Consider the following 24,323-nt stretch of genomic DNA (forward strand, 5'->3'; position numbering starts at 1 on the left):
AAAAATGAATAGAAATAGAGCTACTTGATCTGCTTTTGTTCACAGATTATTATCACCCCTAATCCAATCCTTAAATCTTATAGTGTAAAATTTAGAGCTCGTTATCACCCCTACTCACACGTGACACCGTCCACGATCTTTGATCACAGATTATTATTATCATATCATCAGCTACTTGATCTGCTTTTGTTCATGCCGAAACTTCAAGTCAGCGTTCACACTACCTTTCCGTTTTCTTATGTCATCAAGCATTTAAGCCCCCTGTTTTAGTAAGTCAACCGCGAAAAGGAAGAAACAAGACCCGTTCAAGCAACCACTCTTTCAGATCTCGCGGAAGACAGCTAACCCTGTGTGCTATTTCGCAGAAACTACCGGATGCAACAACCACCTGGAGATAGGCAGCTCAGGGAAACCTGCAAGGCTACAATTACCTGTACTTTGGCTGGCATGCACTGGGAGACTCTACTTCTAAGGACCTCCATGGATTCACCCCCCCCCCCCCCCCCCCCCCCCTATATAACCAACAACCTCTCTCTCCATCGCTCATCAACCACAATCTCACTCATAAATCTTGCCAACCATTGCCAGATCTTTAATCTTCACCATGATCTCCCGGGGCAATTCTAGTACGAGCTCAGACAACGGCTCCTCCATGCAGTTGTAGGACTTCCTGCCAATGATGGTGAGGAAGGTAGGGGTGGAGGGGCTGATTCAGGAGCTATGCAAAGGGTTCCAGCTGCTCATGGAGCCTAGGACAGGCAAGATCACCTGCCAGAGCCTGAAGCAGAATGCGGCCAGGTTCGGGCTTGGAGAACTCCATGGTGATGAGCTCCCGGAGATGATCAGGGAAGGGGATCTTGACGGGGATGGGGCGCTGGATCAGATGGAGTTCTGCATTCTCATGGTCAGATTGAGCCCTAAGCTGATGGAAGAAGAGGCACACATGATGTTTCAATATTGATGTAACTTGATCCTTGTTGCTTAGTACAACAGAACAGTGATCTTTAATGTCAATTTGGTCCAGCTCCAATGTGATATTGAATTCAGAAACACTAATGTAGTCTGACAAACTTACTCATATTATGATACTAACAAAAGGTGTGGCGCAGTGGTGAAAAGGCTTCCCACTGGACCAAAGATCCTAGGTTTTGACGCAACCTCTCTGCAAAATAATACAGGGGTAGAGCTTGACTTAGTTATCCTTCCCTAAACCCCACTCATGTGGGAGCCACCCGCATTGGGTCTGTCCTTTTTAACAGAAGGTGAAAATTATACAACAAAGTACCATGAGCACTTGACTACTTGAGGTCTCTAGGGCATCTCAAAGCAAAGGATATATGTCTGATGTTTACTTTGTCCTGTTATCAGCGAATGAAATTATTTATCCCAAACAGTGTGCAAATGTCCAGAAGAAAATCTTGTGAATAACCATATTACAGGAGGGTTGTCTCATACTCTCATTCATACTGTACCTCAAGTGCACTGCTCTCCATCCAACCTAGTTGTGTGGCATTTCCTGTACTATTATGAAAGTTGTACTGGAGTACCACAGAGCTCACCAATCTCCTTCTCAAGAAGTTGCACAAGATTCGATCCAGTTCGCTTGTATATCCAACCATTAGTTGCTGCATCCCAGTCAAACCTAGAAGGCCCACTGCATGCATATCCAGATAGCATTTTTTTATATATAAGATATATAAGAATAAAGAGCTTTTGGTTGGAAATGAAGTATAGACGATTCAATGAAGAGCTTTTGGTTGCTGTACAAGATATCCAACAGTGGGTCTATTTGATTGGAAATGAAGTATAGATAAATTTCAGAACCACATCATAAGACGCATAGCCTACTGGATAAACCAAACGACATATCACAAATGGCCGCTCTCTTCTATCCAGAAAATGCCTTTTTTCCTTCCCAAAAAAGGAAGACATGTAATCATTAGCCATTACACAGTGATAGGTTCCTGAAACTATATGCCTATCTAACTCAGAGGTCCAATACATAAAATGAAACAAACAACAACTGAGATACTAAGATGGTAGTATTACCTTACAGGTGAAGAAAGCCAGATTTGTCTGTTTGGTGATTGCTTGTTCACAACATATGTCCCCAAATCCCCAAGCCTCAATGTCAAAACCTGGTTCTAGAATGTCAAGGAAAAGAGAAGGATGCATCAATAATTGAATACACGAAAACAAAAACACATAATAGTAAGAATCACATGATTCTCCATGGCATGTTGCAACTAACCCCATAGTCTATGTCGAAACCATCCATCTGAATGGAGTCACCATATTCCTAAAATAGAGACATGAAGAATTGTATCGGTCAAAGGTACAATGGCTTAACATCTTCGACGAGAGCTTTTGCTCAAGTGCTGAGATTTGAAGGCCATATCACCACCTCAAGTGTTTCAAGCAAATCATGAATTGTCTCATCTGCTAATTTGTGAAATTCATCCTCTTGCATTATCGACCTATTCAATGTACATAATCATATAATCAACAGCTAACCCATGCGAAAAAAAGCTATGTAGCAAATCTCACGTAACCAAACTAGAGCAATTATAAAGTAAAAACAGTTAACATACTCACGATCAGATTTTATTTTAAATTACTGTGATAAACTTATATCAGTAAGCCCAGCTTTCCACATTTCAGACTGTTGATTCGATTCAAGCAACTCTTACCTCTCCTGAACAACCTTTTGTCCATTGTCACTATATTGGAAAATTACATAGCATTTTGAGTGTCTGGTTTAGGGCTACCGATTGACACAGGTGGAGGCAAAAAAAATTCCAACAAAAATTGCTCTATCAAGCATCCAACGATCTTACATGTATGATGTATCCAGTTTCGCCATTGGACCCATTCGCACTTGAAAGCTTTCCAAACTACCCAGAGTGCATAAATAAATGGAATAACGTGCTGAGACTGCGAGGTCGAGAAACAAACTTGTGGTCCACCACAGATGGGCCGGGCGCGTCACTGAAGGCGGACAGTTTCGAGAGGCGCGTTGACGAGATGGTCCTCAAAGAGAACAGAAGAGCCGCTGGAGACCCGCCCGACGGCAGCGTCGTGGCAGCGGCGGCCGCGAGAGAGCGAGAGGTGGTAGCTACAGGGAGATCGGCGGCCCAGAAGAGTTGCCGAGTGCGAGACCGGAGCCGCCTCTCGAAGGTTACGCCTAGGAGAACCTTACGCGACGGCGACGCCATGGCCAGCGCCGACGCCCGTGTGTGTGCCTAGGAGGCCCACGCAGCAGCCTACGGCAGTCAGAGCGGCGGCGCAGCCCTGCTACAACGGCCACGGGCGGTGGTGCTGGAACTGGAACGGCGATGGCCCCGTACTGGGCCCGTAAAGGCTGCAATTGGATCACGTAACGAGACGGTAGGTCGGCATCCACTGGACTAGAGTAGAAGCCTAGCGTGCGCTTGCTTCTGCTTTCTCTGGGCGCGCTGGCCCAACTCGCTCTATGGGCCGTTGGACAGGCAATGAACACCGCTGTCCACCAGTCTCCTTCGGGCTTCGAGCGCCCTACCGTGACTACTGACTACTCTACCACTGCCTTGAATTTCAGCAAGCTCAACAAAAAGTTATTTCCTCAGAGTTAACGAGCTGCTAGCATGCTGTCGGGCAGAAGGCATCCATAGTGTTGAGAACTACGTTACCACGGATCACCAGATCCGCTCCATTCCCTCCCGTCAGCAGTAGAGGCGCAAGAAGATGTAGAGAACCCGTCTCCCTTCCCATAAGCACGACAGATGAAATACACGAGACACTGGATATAGGGTTGGGCATCTGACCTCTTTCTGATCTCTGTATTATGAGGTGTGTACATGTTCCTTATATAGAGATGTGAGACCCCTCAGGGGCAAAGCAGGTATTTGCCCACATAACCCTAACTAGGGTTACTTAACACTCCCCTTGGGCGAATACCGCGACCAACACATGCCTCGTTAAAACTCCGAAAAACCCAGTGGGAAAAATATGGAGAAAGAGTGCATGGTAATACAAATTGCATTTGCACTTTGTTGCCTCGTTAAAAAACTCATGTGAGAAACTTCAAGAAAACTCACTAAGGGAAAAAGAGTACAACAACTGTCATCGGGACAGATTTCGATCCTCTGAGATCTAGATTCTATCGAATCTTCTACAAGGGCTAACTTTAGAAATGTGCTCCCCCTGATCCTTGCAAAACCGTATCAATAAGACAAAACATCTTCTTCTAGAAGTATATGCACATAAAGATTTAGCAAACGGATTGCATATCCTTGCAAGGACTATTTCAGGAACTTTACCTCTACTCACTTCTAGGATATACGAGGTAAGTGCATGTATCAATATAAATAAGCCACTTTGACTGATGGTGTTCGATCGACTGGATCTATATATTTGATAGAAAGTTCCATAAAGCTTCACATATTGATCATCAAACTCACGCCTTTAGGGCATAGAATATGACATTTATTGTCTCGCGGTTGTGATCAATATAAACATTCGCTCCCCCTGACGATGACATCTGTCAAAGTCGTTATCCCTCATTACTCAAGCATATTCTTCAAGATATATGTCTCATTGTTCATCTGGAATAACGAGAATGGATGAGGTTGATGTGCTATCATTTTCTATCTTACACCACAATTTATACATAGTTGTGCAAAGCAAATAACATGTCCTTCAATAGGACTTAGGGGATAATATAGTTGCAATAGTACATATTCTAAATATGATACATCGCTCGAGGCGTTCATCCATTGCAACATCTATGATGGTGTCACAAAAGTCCATCTAAGATCGTAATCCATCAGAGATTTTTCATCGATCAGATACATCATTATAGTCTGTCATTCTGGCACAATGGGGATATTTTGCCAGTAACACCTAAACCTTATAGGTTTCTGCCATCAGGGCTTTAGAGGATACCGTAATTCCACAACTAGTGGAAATTACCATGAGTAAAACTCATGGAATGCACATGTGCTTATTCGTTGAACTTCAAGTCCTTTGGTACCTCATCTTATTCCTTTTCGGGTCTGTATGGGTCTTTATCCCTTTATAGGGATTATCAAACTTTGGTGTTCAACACAGACTTTGTTTCTTCTGGATAGGTTCCATCTAGGAACGATAGTCTCAACTACGAGATATTCTCCCTACATAGGAGAGTGATCATTCATCAGGAATGTATTATTCGGTACGAGATTTATATGTTGCATATTTACAATTCAAAGATATGAGTCCTCCTAGGATCTCATGACGGATCTTCAGAATCCTATTAACTACATATTATAATTCATGCCATTTGCCAGATATATTACATAGCGGAACTGTGTTTATTCAACACATACGTGGGATGAGTCTCTCACAAGACCACTTGAACCATCGCATTCACCACACATTATTTCAACAGTGCCCATAAATGTCCGAACTTCAAGCTCGCGACTTTCATTTTGCGATTATTGGTTCAGCCTCGATTGCATTTATCAATGACCCGATAAGAGAGCTTAAAGCACTCATGCCTAGGACTTTGTTTTGGATCCATTTGCAATCTAGAGAGGCAATATAGGTGTCGACATATTTGTCTCCCACATTTAATAATGATCTCCGTTATTTCCCAAAACGAAAGATTCATTGTTCCGTATTCCCAGCACAATGATATTGCGCGCATTGCTAGGAATTTCATCATCAAGATGAACCTCTTCATGAGGCAAATCACCATCAGGGTGAATTAATCGGATGAGAGTTATCACAGACCACGTGAATCTGCAATCAGAACATATGCTTTGACTAAGGCTAATGGACCATATTCACAGGCGTCCCCGAGAATAGATCAAATACCAATAAGTCAGATGTGGATATTATATTAATCCCGGGTATATCCACATCTACATCAGGTAGAAGCATTCAGACCAATATGGTTACTCTTCAACGATTTCTGGCAAACTTCATATACACAGGAGTACACATCGAACGACAGGTTTAGTTTGACTTTTGTGTGTTTAATAGAATATTGAGGCATTACATTATATGGGCATTCCTCCCCTAATGCCGAGGATGTTTTAAAAACATACGGATAAAATCCCCAACCACAATCATCCAGTTGTGGCCAATGTATACTATTATGGTGATTTATTTGGGAAATCTTACGCACATTACAGATAGGGGTTTTATGCAGTGAGCTTTGGACTTAGATTAATGTAGTGGCATGAATACTACATATTTGTCCTTCAACATGAAGGGTTAGTCTCAACATCCAGCGAGACACGCAACAACAAGTTGCTTCATGGTTACAATTCTGCAAACTTATTGTTATTACTACCAAATGCATAATCAATCATTAAGATTTAGACTGATATGCGCAACACTATTTTATCCATACGGGTCCTTCAGGGGCTCATGCATACCATTCGTCGTTTGGAGCCATTAGTTGACTTCAGATCAACAAGTAAAATGATCATCAGGGTCTAGCGCTCATAAAGACATTCACTGGTTGCATTATGCTTTTAAGCACATAGAAAAATATGTGTGTAGATATTGGTAGTAAAGTGCACGGCATCAGGCCAATGCTACCAAGCAGAGATTTTTATGTGCAGAAATGTATAGTCCAGCTCGTTTTATCATTGCCCATGTTTTACCCAATTACTCATACCGCTCTGAAATTGAGTATCGATTTATGCAACATTTTTAGGTATAATAATTTTGAGAGAGAACTTATAACAATAATTAATTATTTATGGTGTTGCCAGCAAGGCAAACATTTCTCCTCATATTATATACCAAATTGTTATATATAGCATTATTTCGATCTCTTTATTGTTCAGCAAAAAGAGAAGCTTTGGAATAGAACAGACAAGGCCAATAATTCCTTTTATATGGGAAAAATCATCTGATTCGTAAGCTTTCGACAAAGCAAATGGAGATAACTGCTTGGCAAGAGCGAAAGAAATACCAATATCCGCTTGGGACTAGTCTTCAACAATAGATAATACTGCTCTCATACAAAGGAGTCATCAAGACTAGGGAGAATACCTCTAGTCTCCATAAGATCTTCATATTTCTATCACAAATTACCATCACCAATAGCTTAGTGGTCAAGACATATGACTCTTCTGGCTCCAAGGACCAAGGACATGTTAATGTCTAATTTAGCTTCAAGTTCTGTTGTGATGTGGGATTTCATAGTTATTTGTCTACTCTTCTCACTTCTGGTAGATCGGAGGTAGATAATGGTAAGCATGCCAAGTGTGGAATTCAGTGTAGTTCAGCTACATAAACCCCAGGTATGTGTCCATTCAGGACCGACCTTTACCATTTAGCTTACAATGTATACCAAACTTGTTAAAGGACTATCCTGAGTCAATTCAGTGACTATAAGTATTTACATTTCCGAGAGATGTATGCGACACAAGCATAGAGGTCCTCGATAGAACGAGTAAAGTGGTTCGACGGGAACACACTATGGTTTTCACACCAACATAGTGAAAAATTTCTCAGAATAATCTCTCGGTATACTTTTAACTTCGTGTTGCTAGCGGTTACATGTCCTTTTATCTCATAGTTTGCTTCATGTCATCCAACAACAAAGAGAGCAATGTGCTAACATCTGGTTGAGCAATGTATCACTGAGATTTCTGATCTTAAATCATTTGGTAAGGTCTTTTTGCTTACTAATATAATCCCAATTTGTGATATCTTCTATGCCAAAAAGGCTTTTATGCATTATATTATATATCTTCGGGTTACTTCGGGTAAAACTTTATGCATGAGAAGAGAGGAGAGAATTAACTTATCCATGTTCTGTTGTATTTCAATTTAATTTCCTATATTATTCAAGCACTATAGAGCTTGATATAGTTTTTATGGCCACTTGGTAATATAAATAAATATATGATGCCACACAATACAATCAAATAAAATATAGAGTTAAACAACATTGTTTACGAAGGTTGCGCTATGCTGTGACTTCAGGGGCTCGAATAATCCATCACATTCCACGCGAGTACAAGCTCCAGCGTATCTGGCGTCAACATGTGTGTGGCCATCAAGGCTACGACAACGAATAAGCCTACGTAACAAGCGCAACATGCGCAATTGTGGCTCGATAGTCGGGGTATAGGATAAATCCACGCAACGTGCGCAACAGGCGCAATTGTGGCTCGCTGATCATGGCGGGCGAACCGTGCCTGCAGGGCATGCGAAAAATACGCGACTCAGCGATGGCGGTCTGACTCAACAGGAGCGATCCGATTAATGGAGAGCGCGACATAGCAATCACATGACGCAGCCAAGTTCGAACGGCACAAATATTGCGTCGTGTTGCCAGGGCGCAGTCAATATTCAGCTAATGTCATAACTCAGCTGATTACCAACGCAGCCTGATCGGCGTGTCTGAGTACCCATTATACAATTTAATCGCTCGACGTGAGTCCGAAAGCTCAACGCAACACAAATATTTAGAGCGATTTAAGTATGGACAATATAGACTTTACATGCATTTTAATAATTTTCTGCTAAATATCTGATACGAGAAATAAAAGCAGAAAAATAGACACCAAAATTATTGCATGAGCATAACACATCAGGTGTAAAAAAATATTTTCCATATTTAAACATCTATTTTTCTACTAATTATTTACTGCGGAAAATAATTAATTAAAATAGAAATTGTAACATAAAACATGCTTTATTCTACTTGTTATTTGCACCAGAAAATAAATAGAATAAATAATATAGAGCATGTATATAAATTAAATTATGTTAAAGTTGATTAATTCAACAGGAATTTATATATAGGTAGTACAATACTTTCTATTGTAAGAAGCTCATAAAACTTTAACAAGACAATTGCGCCGGTTTTTAGCCACAAATTCTTAACAACAAAAAAAATTTGGCACCAGAGAGCATATGAGAGTTTTTTTTCTTAACCACTCCACCTTCCACGCATGCATGCAACACATGGGAGTTTTTTTTAACGTGCATGCGGCTGGAATCGGTGAGCAAGCGGTTGCATGCGGGGAATCTGTAGGACCTACTTTTTTTTTCTAAACGTGCATGTGGCTACATCTGGCCAGCAAGCGGTTGCATGCGACTCCTTTCTTTTTTTTCTCACATCTCTAACAGACTTGCCGCATGCATTGTTTTTTTTCCTCTCTTTTTTTTCGCACGTCTGACCACATGCATTGGTGCTTTTCCCTTTTTTTCTCACATCTCCAACTGAGACTGGCCGCAACGGACGCGGCGCGACGCCCCCACCCCTTGCCCTGTAGCTCGCATGGCGGCTACAGGGCGCCCTCCAACGCCGCAGCGGCTCACCCTAGCCAGCGCTCTAAGTAGAGGTAACCTTCTCTCTCCCCCTCGTTCTGGCGTTGTCTCTCTCCTCCCTCTAAACACTGTTCACGTGGGCCCAATTCCATTTGTTAGTAGATAAAAAATTTATAGTAGATGAAAAGTATGTATAGAAAATGATATTTTATAGTGTAGTGGGATATAGGGGGACTATTTAGGGGGAACCGCTGCGGGAGATAAAAAAAATAGGGGGTAAAATGTTGATGATGTGACCCAAAAAAGTGATATAAGGGGAAAAATTTAGGAGGAACGCTTGCGGATAGCCTGACTAAGCCTGTCAGAGCTGCCGCCGCCACTACTCCAGGGACGACGCGCGCAACTCAAACCACACGGTCACACGATGAACAGTAAGCATACCGTTCGATTGCGTAGAGGGTGAATCGAAGCCTGTCGCGTAGGACAGTTCGGCTAGGCCGGAGACCTACCGGATTGACGGAGAGTTGATGCAGATCTGATCCATGTTAGAATTATAAGCATTTTCCGTTTTATTTTAATTCCATAAATTAGCATTATGATGATGACATCTAATAAATAATTAACCATAGAAATCGTGATCTCAAAAATATCCATAACAATATGGATCATGAGAACACCAAGCATATGAAGCATGTAAATCATATAAATAAAATAAGTATATAAGCATGGTTCATGGTTTATTGCGGAACAACTGGAAATAAACAGATAACAATATAAACAGGATGACTGTAAAATTAAGACAGACAGATATAACATATTATAATACGATAGAGCAAAGCTACATACGACATATATAATATGCAGAATATAAAACTGTAATGAACTGAATTGATCATACCCTCCCATGCGCTCCGAGGATCCTGATCCTTGTCCAACTTCTCTTGTCATCCGATCGAGTTGAAGACGCCAAGAACCAGCGATGAAGACAACGACAGATGTTGGGCAGTCGCGAAGACGCTCCCCAAAAACCTAATTGCCGATCCCCCGTGCAAGGTCTCGAACGGCACCGGCTTCGGAGGCACCTGCCCTCTCGCTTCTCTGTGCGCGCAGAGTCACGAGATGGAAATACCCTCACTCGGCGGCTGGATTGTGAGACTGAAAGTGTTTTTCGCGTGTACCGAGTGACAGGGGTGCTCCTCTATTTAACCTCTCGCAGAGGGAAGCTGAAGGAGAAAGGTCGCCGAGTCACGCCAAGAGTCGGCCAGCTCTAGCCGAGTTATGCCATGAGTCGGCCAGCTCTCGCCGAGTCACGCCATAAGTCGGCAGCTGAAGGAGAAGGGTCACTCGGCTGACTGCCGAAGAGACAGGGTCACTCGCCAGACGAAGAGACAGAGTCACTCGGCTAACGTACGCGGTTGGTGAGTGCTAAAAATTAACATAACCACACCACGCCCGCCCGCTCGCCTGCCTGCCTGCCTGCCTCGCCTCGCCACGCCACGCCCGGCCCGGCCCGGCCGGCGGCGACGGCGGCGCGCGCGCGCGCGTGGCACGCCCTTGTCCATTTCTTGACTTCTCAAGTTAAGTGGAATAAATCCCACCATATAAGTCAAGGCAAAGGACCCTTGGACTTCCAATGTGGTACTATTGGTATTCTCCACCATTACACACCATAGAGTTTATTCAATAAATGGGCCAAGCCCATAAAAGATCCAACAATTATCCCCACCAAACTCTAGGGTTTGTAATGATGAAGTATCAGAATCACAATCCTTTGATATATCAGTGTTTCGATGGAGACTGTTAAGTTGAACATCCATCTAGAATAAGAGTTTCACTCATTCACAACTGAACAATGGACTATGCCTTGAATTGACAGTTTTGTGCGAAATAAGATTCACTCAAATCCTTTGCTGATACTAGGCTGCAGAAGGGTATTCCCGCTGTTTAGAAGCATATAAGTCACACTTCAGTGCCTTTCATGAGTATTTAGGGATTACCCAAATCCCATAGACTGTGACTAGCAGTCTGACTCATATAGGTGTATTCCTCAGAAGATGTTCTGTAGGACAACATCTCACCTTTATAAGACTCTTGGAATACATTAAGGTAAAAACCATCCTGCCTTACAGATAGGAAAGATGTGCATCAGAAATGAGTTAAAGAAGGGATCTTTCCTCACAATCTACTCCTAGCTTGTTTCTCCACTCTACTTCACGGGATCTCCGATCACATAGAGCAGGTTTCCACTAGAGTAGATCTCACATGGGTCTCATACCCATTTCCCTCGATGCACTTTCTATCACATTGCGTGATAGACCCTTAGTAAATTGATCTGCCAGATTATTTGATGTGTGGACATAATCCACAGTTATAACTCCGGAGTTTTTCAACTTTCTGACAGATTTCAATCTCCTCTTAACATGCCTTGTAGACTTCATGTTATTCCTAGAACTGTTAACCTTTGTAATCACCGTTTGGTTGTCACAGTTCATGGAAATAGCCGGTATCGGTTTTTCAACTACCGGTAAATCCAATAGGAAATCACGAAGCCACTCGGCCTCAGCCCCAGCAGTGTCTAATGCTGCGAGTTCTGCTTCCATTGTAGACTTCGTTAAGATAGTCTGCTTGCAAGACTTTCAGGAAACAGCGCCACCTCCAAACAGAAACACATATCCGCTTGTGGCATAAAGATCATCAGCATCAGAGATCCAGTTGGCATCACAATAGCCTTCCAGCACTTTTGGGTTTCCGGTATAATGAATACCGTATGTCATAGTACCTTTCAAATACCACAACACTCTCTCAAGAGCACGCCAGTGATCATCTCCTGGTTTCGACACAAACCGACTTAGCTTACTCACAGCATAAGAGATGTCTGGCCTTGTTGCACTTGCAAGGTACATGAGCGAGCCAATGATCTGGGAGTATGTCAATTGATCCCTTGCTATTCTCCGATTCTTTCTTAATAGCACACTGGGGTCATAAGGTGTTGGAGCAGGATCACAGTCACTAAAACCAAAGCGACTCAATACCTTTTCCACATAATGGGATTGTAACAAAGTTACCCCACCATCAGCTTCTCTAACAAGCTTGATGTTTAGAATGACATCAGCCTCTCCCAAATCTTTCATCTCGAAATTGCTCGATAGAAGATTTTTAACTTCCTCAATCACATTGAGATTTGATCCAAAGATCAAAATGTCATCAACATAAAGACACAGCATAACAGACTCACCCCCACCATACCGATAGTATACACACGTGTCAGATTCATTTACAACAAAACCAGCTGTTGTAAGAGTATTATCAAACTTTTCATGCCATTGCTTAGGTGCTTGTTTTAGGCCATACAATGATTTTATCAACCTGCACACCTTGTTCTCTTGACCATCCGCAATAAACCCTTCTGGCTGATCCATATAGATCTCCTCATCCAACTCTCCATTTAGGAAAGCTGTCTTAACATCCATCTGATGAATGATAAGACCATAAGAGGCTGCCACGGCTATTAATGTGCGAATTGTAGTCAATCGAGCCACTGGTGAGTAGGTATCAAAGAAATCTTCACCCTCCTTTTGGGTATATCCTTTGGCCACAAGCCTTGCCTTGTACCTCTCAATTGTACCATCAGGCCTAAGCTTTTTCTTGAAGATCCATTTGCAACCAATAGGTTGACAACCATAAGGACGGTCAACGACCTCCCAAGTTCCATTAGACATAATAGATTCCATCTCACTCCTTACTGCTTCCTTCCATAAGTCAGCATCAGGAGAGGAATATGCCTCACTAATGGTAGTTGGTGTGTCTTCCACAAGGTACACTATAAAGTCATTACCAAAGGATTTTGCAACCCTCTGTCTCTTGCTCTTTCGAGTGACTATAGTGTCATCCTCCTCAGGGATGTGTACGTGAGAATCCTCAGCATGATCTATAGGAATCGACAGTTCGTGCTCATGGGGAATTATAGTCTCATGACTTGTATCACTAGGTGTATTCTTCATGGGAAACTCATTCTCAAAAAATGTTGCGTCTCTTGATTCCATGATAGTATCAACATACATATCAGGCACATCAGATTTTATAATTAAGAACCTATACCCAGTGCTGTGAAAAGAGTACCCAAGGAATATACAGTCAACAGTTTTAGGCCCAAGTTTACGCTTTTTGTTGATTGGCACATTCACTTTAGCCAAGCAACCCCAAGTGCGCAAATATGAGAGATTTACTCTTCTCTTTTCCCATTCCTCGAATGGTGTGATCTCTTTGTTCTTTGTTGGAACTCTATTCAGGACATGACATGCTGTCAAAATCGCCTCACCCCACCATGCCTTGGATAATCCCGCTGTACTCAACATGGCATTCACCAAATCTGTTAGAGTGCGGTTTTTCCTTTCAGCAATCCCATTGGATTGTGGTGAGAATGGCGGTGTCCTCTCATGAATAATACCATGTTCCACGCAAAACTCATCGAACACATTAGAGAAATATTCTCCACCTCGATCAGACCTTAACCGTTTTATTTTCCTCTCAAGTTGGTTCTCTACTTCAGCTTTATAGGCCTTAAAATAATTGAACGCTTCATCTTTTGTTTTTAAGAGATACACATAACAAAATCTAGTGGAGTCATCTATAAAAGTGAGAAAGTATCTTTTACCACCTTTGGTCAAAATTCCATTCATCTCGCACAGATCAGAATGAACAAGTTCTAGAGGTGCCAAACTCCTCGCCTCAGTAGCCTTGTGAGGCTTGCGGGGTTGTTTTGATTCAACACACACATGGCACTTAGACTTTTTGACCAAGTTAAATTTAGGAATTAAATTTATATTTGCTAACCGCATAAGACAGCCAAAGCTTGCATGACAAAAACGTGAATGCCATAAATCCGACTCGTCAGAAAAATGAACAGAATTCACGAGTTTATTACACACATCATGCAGAGATAAGCGGAACAAGCCTCCGCAGTCATATCCTTTACCAACAAAAATACCATGTTTCGACACAACACATTTATTAGACTCAAGAACAACTTTGTATCCATCTCGACATAGCATAGACGCGCTAACGAGATTCTTCTTGATAGAGGGCACATGCTGCACGCTCTTCAATGGCACCGTCTTTCCCGAAGTAAACTTCAGAATGACCGTACCAACACCAAGAACATGAGCACGCGACCCATTTCCCATTAACAAGGCGCCAGACCTCCCGACCTGGTAGGAAGTGAACATAGAGGCATCAACACACACATGAATGTTTGCACCACTGTCCATCCACCACTCAGGTGAATTACAGACTGAAAGAACAAATGGTAAGGAATTACCATACCCAGATGTTCCTCCTTCAGTTTCAGTAGTTACAACATGAGCTGATTTCTTGTCTTGAGTGAACTTGCGATCAGGGCACTCTCTTGCCCAATGTTGATCACTGCCACAGACAAAGCATCCTCCCTTTCCCTTGTTATTGTTGTTCTTCTTTTTAAACTGTGCTGGTTGAACAGGTTTATTCGCGTTCTCTGGTTTGTTCTGGTTTTTCTTCTTGTTAAACTTGCGGAAGTTTCTCTTCTGCACCACATTAGCAGTAGAGGTCTCCACACCTTTTCCATTATCCTTTGATCTAGCTCTTTCCTCAACATCAAGAGTACCAATGAGCTCCTCCACATTGAACTCTTGTCTCTTATGTTTGAGAGAGGTAGCAAAGTCCTTCCAAGAAGGTGGCAACTTGGCGATTATACCGCCAGCCACAAACTTGTCAGGCAGAGGACAAGGAAAAAGTTCGAGTTCCTTAGCTAGTGCCTGAAACTCATGAGCCTGTTCCGCTACAGATCGGTTCTCAACCATCTTGTAGTCATACAGCTGCTCCATGAGGTACAGCTCGCTACCAGCGTCAGTAACTCCAAACTTTCCAACAAGAGCATCCCACAGCTCTTTCCCTGTGGGAAGGATGATATAGTTTTTCTGGAATTTTGTATCCAGTGCGCTAATTACTGCTCCTCGAAAGAGGTTGTCTTCAGCCTTAAACTTAGCCTCATCCTCAGGAGGTAAGTTGGCAGGCTTGCCCTCAGCGGCATGAAAACAAGACATTGCAGTTAGCCACAATTCCATTTTAGCTTTCCATATCAAGAAGTTTTTACCATCAAAAGGATCAGGCTTTAGCACAGCAGCAAAACCTCTGACAGAAAAATGCCTAACATTAGGTTTTTGGATTGTTAGAATTATAGGCATTTTCCGTTTTATTTTAATTCCATAAATTAACATTATGATGATGACATCTAATAAATAATTAACCATAGAAATCGCGATCTCAAAAATATCCATAACAATATGGATCATGAGAACACCAAGCATATGAAGCATGTAAATCATATAAATAAAATAAGTATATAAGCATGGTTCATGGTTTATTGCGGAACAACTGGAAATAAACAGATAACAATATAAACAGGATGACTGTAAAATTAAGACAGACAGATATAACATATTATAATACGATAGAGCAAAGCTACATACGACATATATAATATGCAGAATATAAAACTGTAATGAACTGAATTGATCATACCCTCCCATGCGCTCCGAGGATCCTGATCCTTGTCCAACTTCTCTTGTCATCCGATCGAGTTGAAGACGCCAAGAACCAGCGATGAAGACAACGACAGATGTTGGGCAGTCGCGAAGACGCTCCCCAAAAACCTAATTGCCGATCCCCCGTGCAAGGTCTCGAACGGCACCGGCTTCGGAGGCACCTGCCCTCTCGCTTCTCTGTGCGCGCAGAGTCACGAGATGGAAATACCCTCACTCGGCGGCTGGATTGTGAGACTGAAAGTGTTTTTCGCGTGTACCGAGTGACAGGGGTGCTCCTCTATTTAACCTCTCGCAGAGGGAAGCTGAAGGAGAAAGGTCGCCGAGTCACGCCAAGAGTCGGCCAGCTCTAGCCGAGTTATGCCATGAGTCGGCCAGCTCTCGCCGAGTCACGCCATAAGTCGGCAGCTGAAGGAGAAGGGTCACTCGGCTGACTGCCGAAGAGACAGGGTCACTCGCCAGACGAAGAGACAGAGTCACTCGGCTAACGTACGCGGTTGGTGAGTGCTAAAAATTAACACAACCACACCACGCCCGCCCGCTCGCCGGCCTGCCTGCCTGCCTGCCTCGCCACGCCACGCCCGGCCCGGCCGGCGGCGGCGCGCGCGCGCGCGTGTGGCACGCCCTTGTCCATTTCTTGACTTCTCAAGTTAAGTGGAATAAATCCCACCATATAAGTCAAGGCAAAGGACCCTTGGACTTCCAATGTGGTACTATTGGTATTCTCCACCATTACACACCATAGAGTTTATTCAATAAATGGGCCAAGCCCATAAAAGATCCAACAATCCAGCAGCAACGTCGAGGTAGAGCGTGCTGATAACGTGTTGAGAACTACGTTACCACGGATCACCAGATCCGCTCCCTTCCCTCCCGTCAGCAGTAGAGGCGCAAGAAGATGTAGAGAACCCGTCTCCCTTCCCATAAGCATGACAGAGGAAATACACGAGACACTGGATATAGGGTTGGGCCTCTGGCCTCTTTCTGATCTCTGTATTATGAGGTGGTGTACATGTTCCTTATATAGAGACTAGGTATATGCCCGTGCGTTGCTACGGAATCAATATGATAAAATCCATAGATATGTAAAATCACTAATTGTTATTCTATATTCTTGCTAGCATCACTCATATTGGATGTTTACATACTTAAAAGATCTTAAAAGATATAACAAAGTGTCCGTTCATTGCTATAGAGATGAGTGTGAATGTGGTTTCAAGGAAACAACCATACAATGCAATACTAAAATAGAAAATAACAATTAAAAATCTACAACAAAACATAACGTAAAGATAAATAATGTATGAAACACGTCATCGTGGAATAACATCTTTACTCTTTGACTCTTTGTTGATGGTTCCAAGTGCAGAAGTAGAACCTACTGAAAAATTAAAACACGTAAATACAAGAAATATGTAAATAAGGTAATGTAAAGTAATTTTGAGAATAAGAAATAGGCACATGAAGAACAAGATTGTACGTACAATTCAACTTATCTACAATTCAACTTATCGTCTAGTTCCAAGCTAAAAGTGCAGATGTCATCTTATGTTTACACTTGCACCGAGGTGGGAGGAGCTACAGTGCTACATCTCACCTTACACACCAGAATGAGACATACCGGAAGAAATAATTGCTAGCTTCAAGAATCTGTTCCAAGGTCATAATGGAGGTCTTCACGAGAATACTACCGTGAATTTGTGATACAACTTAATTACAATAGTAAAACTACATATGATGGTGTATTTGGTCAAAAATATGTGTTCAGAGTTCAAACCCAACAACTATAACTGCTCTCTGCTTGTGAACGGTGGGATCATTTTGCAACAGACGGAAAGAATCCAAAACATTCCTATGTTCCCTTGAAAGAAGAGCAGTTGAGTTAAGAACATAGGCAGTAGGTTCAATCCAGTCATCTGATTCTAATGAATTGCTAGATGAATGTCCTAACGCGGACAACACTGTTGTTTGTCTATTAGTTGTATCTAAATCCAGTCCAAGAGGATTCTCAAATACTCTTAGGCCCCGTTTGTTTCCTTTCATTTTGAGGAATTGGAATCTTACTAATGGAATAGACTATTTTTTTAGAATGTGACATTCCACCACTTTCCAAAGTTATTATATAAGACTATCTCAAATTCATGAGGTGAGAGATGGAAATTGATTCTATAGATTTACATGTTGTTTTTCCGATGTACAACTTATAGCACACTCTTTTACTTGCTTCGCTATAACATAAATGTAGTATATAACTATCTCTCTCATATGATTTAGGATAATATACAAATATATTACATATATAAATAGATGAACTTAATTAGTTTTGTCTAAATTATAATTATTAAAATGGAATTCAATTCCAACGAAACAAACGGGGCCTTAATGAAATGAATCTAGTCCAAGAGCATTACTCTAAATGAAACAAATCTAGTCCAAGAGGATTCTCAAATACTCTACCTGTCAGTTATATCTGAATCCAGTCCAAAGGCATAACTATCATACTACGATGTCATGAAGTTCAACTGTAAATATCGAAATTCCTCTTCAGAATCATAAGGCATTATACCTCCATGGTATCTCATTGTATTTTGTAACACCAATGGATGACACAAGAACCATTATCTTGATTGTATGTGGCAAGGCACTTACAAGATTTCTGACGCCATCCCAATCTGTCACAAAAATATGTGTGTGATCAGTGAACTAAGACGTTGTCTCACCTATAATTGTATATTGTTAGCTTGTATATGTGATAAACACAGATACCTATAGTTATTGACATGCAAGGACATAAAATGACTAAGCATACATGTGTGCATGATTTGACCAGAATAATGTACACAATGAACACATAAATGGATGTTAGAGCTCAAATCAATAATAACTCATTACACGTTTGTCACAGCTAAAATTTAACCTTTTATTTGGTTCATTCTAGAATCGAAGGGTCCTGCTATGTTCCATTAAGATTGTCCTTGCCCAAAACTCTTTTGTCTGGATTATCTAAATAAGTGCATGTTCTTCTTTAACATTGGCTGATACCTTGGGTGAAAGTTTAACTTCAACTGCAGAGTATCAGGCAGTACATACCTACACTCTCATCCTACTTGCCAAATAAGGATGATGCCTTTTCTAGATCTCTTAGGAGCAACCTTGACTTGATGTTCCTGCTCAGCGATGATGCTACAACCAACTGCCCTGAAAGGATGTACCCACTACTTTGTCAATATCTTGCCAACTGATATAGTAAGCAACGCTAAAAAGTGTTGCTGTGGGACACAACAAGTTGGAGAAAACGTAACATCAGAATGCAACACAAACATGTTATCCTTAGTTCTCCAATGCTTAATATCTCGCATGTTTTAAACACGGTAATTGGCACTAAGATATAGTCACCTTCAGAGAGAAATGAGCTTTTCTGTCTCGAAGCAATTCAACACGAAATATTTACTTCTAACAAGGAAAATGCTACGCAATGCTAGAACGGAGAGCAGGGATATTGGTATCTCACCGATGCCGTTGGTTCCACCAGTGACCAGAACCAGCTTCCCCTAAGGCATGATGCACTTGATCCACCTACAAAGAGCAAGATTACAGGAAGTGAAAAAACATGGTCATCATGTTTAGCTCAAGAAATCTGTGGTTAATCACCATTCATGATTTATGAGGACATGCATTTCTTTACTGCCCATGAGCTGCAAGCAAAAGCAGTATTTTCCCCCAAAAAAAACATACAGCCTATTCCTGTAGACACTTTATTGATGTGCTCAAAACCCTGGAATAGCAATACATTCTTCTCAATATATATTCAGTTATCATATATTCCTGTAAACATGCAGTATAATGATCTTCAGTTATCATATATTCATGAAGGTACAATACCCGCAATAGCAAGAACAAAATAAACGCGATATAAAGCAATGTATGCAGATAAACAGAATAAAAACCTTTTTTTATGAGTAGCCTCTTTTTATGAGTCCTCACACAAAGACAATGTATGCAGATAAACAGAATAAAAACCTTGTTATCTTTAGGATACAATTTTGAAATTTTTGAAAAAGATGCCAGCGTCCCTTTTAAAAATAGCACCATAATGAAAGAAATGTGTATCAAAAACAGCAAGAGACATCATTTGATAAGCAATGCTGGGCACACCTGATGAGAAAGTGGTTTAAAACCTGTACTGTATGTACCATTAGGACTGCCATCTCAAGGAGCGAAAAGAGCATCTCAAGGAGAGAGGATTTTCCCTTCTGTAAAGTAGTGCATTTTTTCCTGATGTTTTGGAAATTACAGAAATGAGTATACGACCCTAAACAAAACCAATTTCAAGTAGTCATTACAAAAACAAGAATGACATAATAAAAATCCCATAAAGAATAGTTCCTGTGAAGCAACTTACCTCTAAATGCCACCCACAAACCTTTCGTTGCCAGTATGTTGAGGCTACTACTGATCAAGTACACGAAGATGGGACATGGAAATTCAATTCCCGTGCCGGAGAAGGTACTGTATGTATAAGTGTGCAGCTATGGTGGATGCTGAAATGTAGTTAGAAAGCAGAAAACCTAGCTAAAGGGAATTATACTCATCTATTTGAATTTTTTAACAGGGAATTATACTATTGGAATTAAAGCAGATTTAAACCCCAAACTTGAACAGAGCATGTGCTACTTGAAAGAATGATCAAACCAGAATTGTGAATTCAAAAATAAATACTATTACAGACCGAGTATTGAAAAAAATTATTCGTCAAAGTCGGAGTGTCACCTATTACCTAACCCCCGACCAGAGGGTTTCTAAGCAGCATACAGAATAGTAGAATACAGAACATAGCAGGGTCGAATTAGAAGTGTAGAAGCAATTATTGAGTGAAAGCAAACTTTAATTTTGGTTTCTTCATCAATATCATAATAGTAGAATAGCAAGGAAAACAATGCATTGCAAAATCTTTAATTTTGGCTTAATAGGAGTCTTTCTAAAAACGAAGAACTATATAGTTTACAATAAATTGAGAGGTAATTCTAGAAATATAATTTCATCTCAAATTCCTATATTAATATATTGTCTTATAGACCAACTCAACCTTTACTTGGTCTAACACAAATTCTTCTAGGGTTGTGATCTCAATGAAAGTGCTGAAGCTTGGAAGAAAGATGAGATTTAATAAAATATACAAAAGTAAGAGTTCCAACTAACAAAGAGAAACATGCAGTTTATTTAAGTGCTTTCTAAATTAGTTATGTGTATTAAATCTTTTAAGATTCTAGCCCATTCAAGAATATGAATTAATGAACTTTATTAGCTTCTGATTCTTAGCTACTGCTAGTAATCGAATTGGATAATAACGATTCTTTTAAACTAATATAATATATTGAAGAGGATCGATCGCAAGGGGCAGAAAGGGATGATGTACACACCTTCATCAATTTGGAGATGGAGACGATGGAGAGTGAGTAGGTACTGTTGGATCAGAGATCATATGATATATTGTTGGTTAATGGAAACCTTTGGAACGACGAACCATCCATCTAATATAAGACACCTTGCCATCGTACAATACCTTGCTTGCTGGTGCTGCCTAGCTAGCTCCATCTAATATAAGACACCTTGCTTGGGATAGGTAGTTGGTATAAACTAAGTACAATATCAAACATATCCAATAATAAGCAGGAAAGCTGAAAACAATGAACAACAATTTACGAATTAGGAAAAGAAAAGTGATCAACTCTGAAATTCTTCTGTGTTTGTAGCGAGAGGATAGGTTTTTGACTTACCCTAGAGATGATGTATCCAGAGGCTTCTTCGACAGTGTCACGGTGATCATCAACATATGGCGAACTGTCTTTAGTCTGGGTACAAAAGTGTGTTAGTGTTTCAATTTCCTATTTGAAGGAATATAAGAATATCCTTATGGTAGAAAGGCCTTTTTCCAAAGGTTCCCATGTGTCTATGATGTCAACGGATTCAGTAGCAGTGTCTGATGAAGACCTCCAACCCTTCTCTAGATGAACAATCAAATGCCAGATATGCATCTTACAAATTAGGCAAATGAATGCAATGCAGAAGCACATATAAGGAAACCAAATACGGGGCCTATTTTGGTTAGACAGCAGCAGCTAAAAGGCATCTATTCCAGGTAGTTCTGGTGCTGCATCTGGATGTTTTTTCAGTTGCATATGATCCATGATGTGTGACTGATTCAGCAGCCCATGCAGATCTTACTTTATAGTTTTGTGAACAATGAGGACTACTGAATTTAACTGAACATCCTGCAAAGTTGTCACTATCCTTTTTGAAACAACTACTGCATGCTTCATCTTCTCAAAAAGTGAAAAAAAAACTGAAGCATATCAATGCCTCACTAATGTTGTGTCCAGTATGCTTGTAAACCAAGGTTCTTGGAGGCTTTAAACTGGTCTGGTATCTTAGAGGGAAAAAGCATATTTTGTTGTTCCGTGTGCGAAGCAAAAGCTTAACACGTGCCAATGAACTTCTGTAAGCATGCCATGGTTCCGAATCAGATGTAAAGAAAGCATAACTTTGTCATTTCAACACATTATCATTGTTTTTATATTTCTATAAAATATTACGCGTTGGACGATGTTACAAAACTTGATGAATGGAGGGAGTAACAATTAAAAAGCCCATAATTCATTTACTAAAACAGGCACGACAAAACTGTGGCTGCAAGCTGAATGGTTAATTGTGTGGCTGGAAGTTGAATGGTTAATTGGTCTTTCATATAATGCAACAATTGTTTTTATGAACTTTATCTGGAATTGGAGCTGTTCCTTTTGTGGATTTTCAGTAGGACTACACAGATGAAGCATTATTGGTTGATGTCATTTTTAATGTCGTGGATCCACCAGATAAACTTTAGATGACTAAATTAAGCTCTAGTAGATCTAAACAACCTAGGTAAAATATCAGACACAAACAGCCCATTTCTTCCATGGAGGACAACAAGAATCGAAAGGTTTCAGGGCAAGTAGCATCACTAAACACCTGAAATGAAAAGGTTTCCTTGGGCGGCTTTCTCCTTGGGTGGTGGGGCCTTCTCCTTTGGTGGCTCCTCGTCAGCGTGGGCGGGATGGCCTCCTCCTTCCATGACGGCGACGGGGCTTGCTTCTTTTTGGCTCCTACTTGGCCGTGTGTCCGACTGTCGCCTCTAGGCGTGTAGATAGCATCGGGGCAGGCATATATTGAGTTATATGGGACGCAAACAACCATCTACCGCATCCGCTGCTTGCTGCACATGGTTGTTGGCGCCACAAGGATGAAGATGACGTGCGGCCTGCGCGACATTTGGATGCAATTGGCCTTGAGTGGATGGGGCGACGATAGGTGGAGGCGGAACCACCATGCGTGGAGGGGCAAACAGATCGTGCACGAAGGGCCTCTGCCGCAGGGGCGGATGCGGGGGGACTTCCATCTATGCCTAAGCTGAGCGATTTGGGGCGAGGATGGCGTGGAGGGCGAGTGCGCGGTGGCGACGATGGAAGGGCGAGGTGTGCGGTGGAGGCGACGCGTGCGGGGTTTGCGGCAGAGGCCCGATGATGGAAGGCGGGGGTGTGCAGTGGAGGCGACGCGCGTGGGGTTTGCGACAGAGGGGCAGTGTGGATGGGCCCCGCAGCCAATACCCAACGGGATCGCCCCCCGCAGCTCGATCACCGGCGGCGTCGCGAGCGCGAACACGACGGTGTCGTCGTGCCATCCGAGCCTCCGCAGCAACTCCGCCACCCATAGTCCGAATCCTGACGCCTTGATGGAGTCCCCCGCCACTGCCCGCGCCGCGCCAAGAGCGGCGGCTACAGTGCAGCAGCCAAGCGCGAGCAGCGCCACCCGCTTTAGAGTATCCGATCGGGCGCCTCTCGCTCCGTGGACTCCGCCTCCACACCTCCACCTATTGCCGCCGCCGCACACGGTGTCCTCCGGACGGCGGCTCCGGCGCAGGAATCGCGGGGAACAGGGGAGGCCCGGAGAGGAGAGCGGGCGCCCGCACGCGCGGTGCGGGAGGCGACGGGTTCGCCCGTGGATGTGACGCGGCGAGAAGAGGAGTCCCGAGTCCATCTCCGCCACGTCAGCGGGGGCGAGGCAGCCGCTACGGCGAGACGAACCGAGGCCGCCATGGGCATCGAGATCCCATTCGTGGGTTGGATAGAGCTGGGGCTCTAAAGGGGGCTTTGGATCGATCGATTCCGGTCGGCGATGGAAGGGTGGGGGTGTGCGGGGTGGATCGATCGATTCCGGTCGGCGATGGAAGGGTGGGGGTGTGCGGGGAGGGGATCGTGGGGAGAATCCGCGTGGGCGTTGATTGCGGCGGCGGTGGGGAGGATCTGGGGGATCCGCGTGTGGGCGATGATTGCGGCGGCGGTGGGGAGAGCGGGCGTTCAACCGAGGCAGAACCGCTGCTGTGTGGACGCCTACGTTAGAAACTTAGTAGTAGGGATGTGAGACCCCTCAGGGGCAAAGCAGGTATTTGCCCAC

General features: G+C 42.5%; 2 protein-coding genes and 2 pseudogenes across 3 annotated transcripts; 1 reads left to right on the forward strand and 3 right to left on the reverse strand.

Annotated features, from left to right (window-relative positions):
• Positions 1–548: 548 nt before the first annotated feature.
• LOC100282390 (uncharacterized) lies at positions 549–1,046 on the forward strand. Its single transcript, NM_001155301.2, has one exon. It carries the CDS (start codon positions 677–679, stop codon positions 959–961), a length of 285 nt encoding a protein of 94 aa, NP_001148773.1. The 5' UTR covers positions 549–676; the 3' UTR covers positions 962–1,046.
• A 289-nt stretch (positions 1,047–1,335) lies between these two features.
• On the reverse strand, positions 1,336–3,428 carry LOC100284365 (frataxin). The gene is made up of 5 exons (NM_001157260.2): positions 2,956–3,428; positions 2,405–2,477; positions 2,252–2,299; positions 2,050–2,144; positions 1,336–1,654 (listed from the first exon to the last, which is right to left on the reverse strand). The coding sequence occupies exons 1-5, from the start codon at positions 3,213–3,215 to the stop codon at positions 1,525–1,527; spliced, it is 606 nt and encodes a 201-aa protein (NP_001150732.2). The 5' UTR covers positions 3,216–3,428; the 3' UTR covers positions 1,336–1,524.
• A 13,575-nt stretch (positions 3,429–17,003) lies between these two features.
• On the reverse strand, positions 17,004–18,064 carry LOC100275779 (LOC100276928-like pseudogene; annotated as a pseudogene). Its single transcript, NR_148559.1, is given in 1 exon segment — positions 17,004–18,064. The product of NR_148559.1 is annotated as a protein-like pseudogene (transcript).
• A 5,002-nt stretch (positions 18,065–23,066) lies between these two features.
• Positions 23,067–23,971, reverse strand: LOC103652455 (uncharacterized; annotated as a pseudogene).
• Between the last annotated feature and the right edge of the window lie 352 nt (positions 23,972–24,323).

The sequence above is a fragment of the Zea mays genome, chromosome 3 (assembly GCF_902167145.1).
Source record: "Zea mays cultivar B73 chromosome 3, Zm-B73-REFERENCE-NAM-5.0, whole genome shotgun sequence".
Classification (NCBI taxonomy): domain Eukaryota; kingdom Viridiplantae; phylum Streptophyta; class Magnoliopsida; order Poales; family Poaceae; genus Zea; species Zea mays.